Source organism: Canis lupus, chromosome 30 (assembly GCF_003254725.2).
Source record: "Canis lupus dingo isolate Sandy chromosome 30, ASM325472v2, whole genome shotgun sequence".
Lineage (NCBI taxonomy): Eukaryota > Metazoa > Chordata > Mammalia > Carnivora > Canidae > Canis > Canis lupus.
The window spans coordinates 241,797-244,776 of record NC_064272.1 but is presented as its reverse complement, the minus strand read 5'-3'; the positions used below and the strand labels follow the sequence as shown (position 1 = coordinate 244,776).

The following is a 2,980-nucleotide window of genomic DNA, read 5'->3' as shown; positions in this document are numbered from 1 at the left end:
ATCTCTTATTTGTGCCCCTGTTTTACATCTAGTCTGCGAAGTCTCCTTTCTCACTATTGATGGTATTATATCCTAAAATTAGAAAGAAGTGTGTATATATTCTTGGAAGAGGTAACTGATGTATTTAAATTTAGACATCAGTATAAATTACTGTTATGCTTTGCTTAATGGAAAGTAAACTTTGAGAGTAGAAAAGAGCAAAGAATATCAGGTCTCAGAAGAACCAGAATGCTATGGAGAGAGTAAAGATTGAGGGGTGGGAAAAGGGGAAATTCCCAAGGTTTTTTCAATATTTTACTTAATGATGCTTTATTATGTTTGGGTTCAGAAAAGGTGAGATGGAATTGGGAAGATAAGAAGGCAAACAACAAAAAGTAAATTTAGTGTTTTTATCCTTGGCATAAAGGAGAGAGTAATGTTTATGTCTGTCTAATTGCCTTTTATGAATTGAGGAGTTTGTGGGGGGAAAGACCTAAAAACTTTGATCAATATTAATAAATCCCCTAGTCATCCCTAGAAATCAGGGTAGAGCTCCAGAGGTATTTCAGTGTCCAGGTTACAGTTGAGTTGTATGTTTATCATTGATTCATTGTCACTAAGAACTCCATGTTTGGTCCCAATGCAAAGACTTGCATAGCTTCTTATAGAACGGGCTAAAGAGTCTGTGTTTTCAGAGTAAACTGATCACAGAAAGATCATTAAGTGAAAGATTTAAAATGCAAGCTCCTGATTATGTATAATTCATTTTAAAGCATTGTTAGTTATTAGGAAACAATATGGGATAGGCATAATGTTGGGGGAGGGATTTCATAATCTAAGAATCTCCACTTAGGTATACACACTTAAATCAGTGGAATGGCTATTTTCTGGGTGGGTAAATTCAGTTTCACATTCCTAAGTATTATTTATCTATCTAGATTCTTCAGGCATATAAATGAGGAAACTCATAAGACCAGGAAAAATACTTAAATTCATGCTCACCAAAGAATCAGGTACTCATTTTTTCCCTATCATATTCCTATTTACCAGCAACTAAGGCCATATTTACCTGCAACTAAGGCAGTGAAAGCATTTATACTATCCACATATCGTCATTCTACATTTTATTTCCAAAACCAGTAATCATGATACATTTTTCCGTATTTTTTTACATTTAGCTTTTGCTTAGATGATACCTGGAAAGGGCCTAGTTAATATCCATCAGATATTCTCTATTTCATCTTCTTCATCACTTCCATCATAGTTGAGATATGGCACAAGAATACATTGAAAATATTTATAGACAGAGTATTGATTTGAGGAATTTGAAGGGATTGTGTATTAATAAAGAGAACTCCTCACTGCTAGTGGAATTTCAGAAATTTTCTTGGGCCTCAGGTAATAGGTCATAATATTCCTCATGGCAGCCTTCATATCCCTGTTCCTTAGTGTATAGATAATGGGGTTTAGAATGGGAGTGAACACAGTGTAAAATATGGCAAGAAGTTTATCCACAGGGTAAGTGGTAAAGGGCCACACATAGATGAAAATGCAAGGTCCAAAGAACAAAATTACTACAGTGATATGGGCAGCCAGTGTAGAAAATGCCTTGGCCATTGCAGCGGAAGACTTAAACCAGACAGTGACAAGAATAATGATGTCAGAGCCAACTAAGAGAGAGAAAGTGCTTACGGAGAGAATACCACTATTGACTACAATGAGTATTTCAATGATGTAAGAGTCCAGGCAGGCAAGTTTGGTCACTCGAGGAAGATCACAAAAAAAGCTGTCTACTACATTAGGTCCACAAAAAGGTAGGGTCACGGTAAACGATAACTGACTTAATGTGTGCACCAAGCCCACAGCCCAGGAGACTATTACCAGGACAGTGCACGTCCTTTGACTCATGATGACTACATAGTGTAGAGGTTTGCATATGGCTACATATCTATCATAGGCCATGGAGACAAGTAGTACCATCTCTCCTCCAGTAAAAAGGTGAATGAAGAATATCTGAGCTATGCAGCCATTGAAGGAAATGGTCTTCTGTTCACTCAGGAAATCTACAATCATCTTAGGGGTAGCAAAAGAAGCCTGACAGATGTCCACAAAGGAGAGATTTCCTAGGAGGAAGTACATGGGGGAGTGCAGACTGTTATCAGAAGTTACTGTGATGATTATGAGAAGGTTTCCCAGCACAATGATGACATATAACACAGAGAAAAAAACAAAAAAGAAAAGCTGGAGCTCCTGAGAACTGGAGAGTCCCAGCAATACAAATTCAGACACCACTGAAGAATTGACCTTATCCATGGATCCAGGCTGTAAACAGGCTCTGCAACAATCCTAAGGGAGGAGAAATAGGAAGGGATCAGAATTCTGAATCACACAGACTTTTAATGCAAAAGATTCTAAGATCCCAGATGTAATATGCATTTGCTGAATAAAAATTGTCAAGAGATCATGATAATATATCTGGAGAGAAGGAAGGAGCTTAGGACAATGTTTAAATAACACTGAAATTTTTTGTCTTCTCATTAGAACCCCTTGAGTTTTGGATAGTCTTAATAATCTGTCACACAATAGTAAACAGGCTTATCTATGAACTTATTCATGATCACAAGACAGGAAGAGTCACTCAAAGCCAGTTCTGTGGGCTCTGTAGATTGGCAAAAATAATTTGCATATATTGTTTTTGTGGTCATCTTCCATAATTAACTGTAGTAAATCCTTAAGTATAACATTATCTTTAACTCTTCAAGAGGTATTTGTGGCTTAGTGTTTATTGTGTGATGTAAAGTCACACTGATTGTTTGACTGTAGACCGTTTTTTTTGAGCTTTGATTCTACATGTCAAAAAAGATAGGAGGGTAAAAATGCCTACTTTATGGAAGGTTTTGAAGTTTAAAAATGGTAGTTTATGACTTTCTTGTATCAAAATAATTATAATACAATAGATGTTCTTAATATGTTAATACCCCCATAATAACAAATTTTTACC

At 36.2% G+C, this 2,980-nt stretch overlaps 1 protein-coding gene across 1 annotated transcript; it reads right to left on the bottom strand.

The window, feature by feature from the left end:
- Positions 1-1,147: 1,147 nt before the first annotated feature.
- LOC125754067 (olfactory receptor 4K5) lies at positions 1,148-2,292 on the bottom strand. Its single transcript, XM_049104340.1, has one exon. The coding sequence runs from the start codon at positions 2,290-2,292 to the stop codon at positions 1,321-1,323; it is 972 nt and encodes a 323-aa protein (XP_048960297.1). The 3' UTR covers positions 1,148-1,320.
- Between the last annotated feature and the right edge of the window lie 688 nt (positions 2,293-2,980).

Coding starts and splice junctions, on each gene's coding strand:
- LOC125754067 (XM_049104340.1), bottom strand. CDS start 2,292: ATGGATAAGGTCAATTCTTCAGTGGTGTCTGAATTTGTATTGCTGGGA.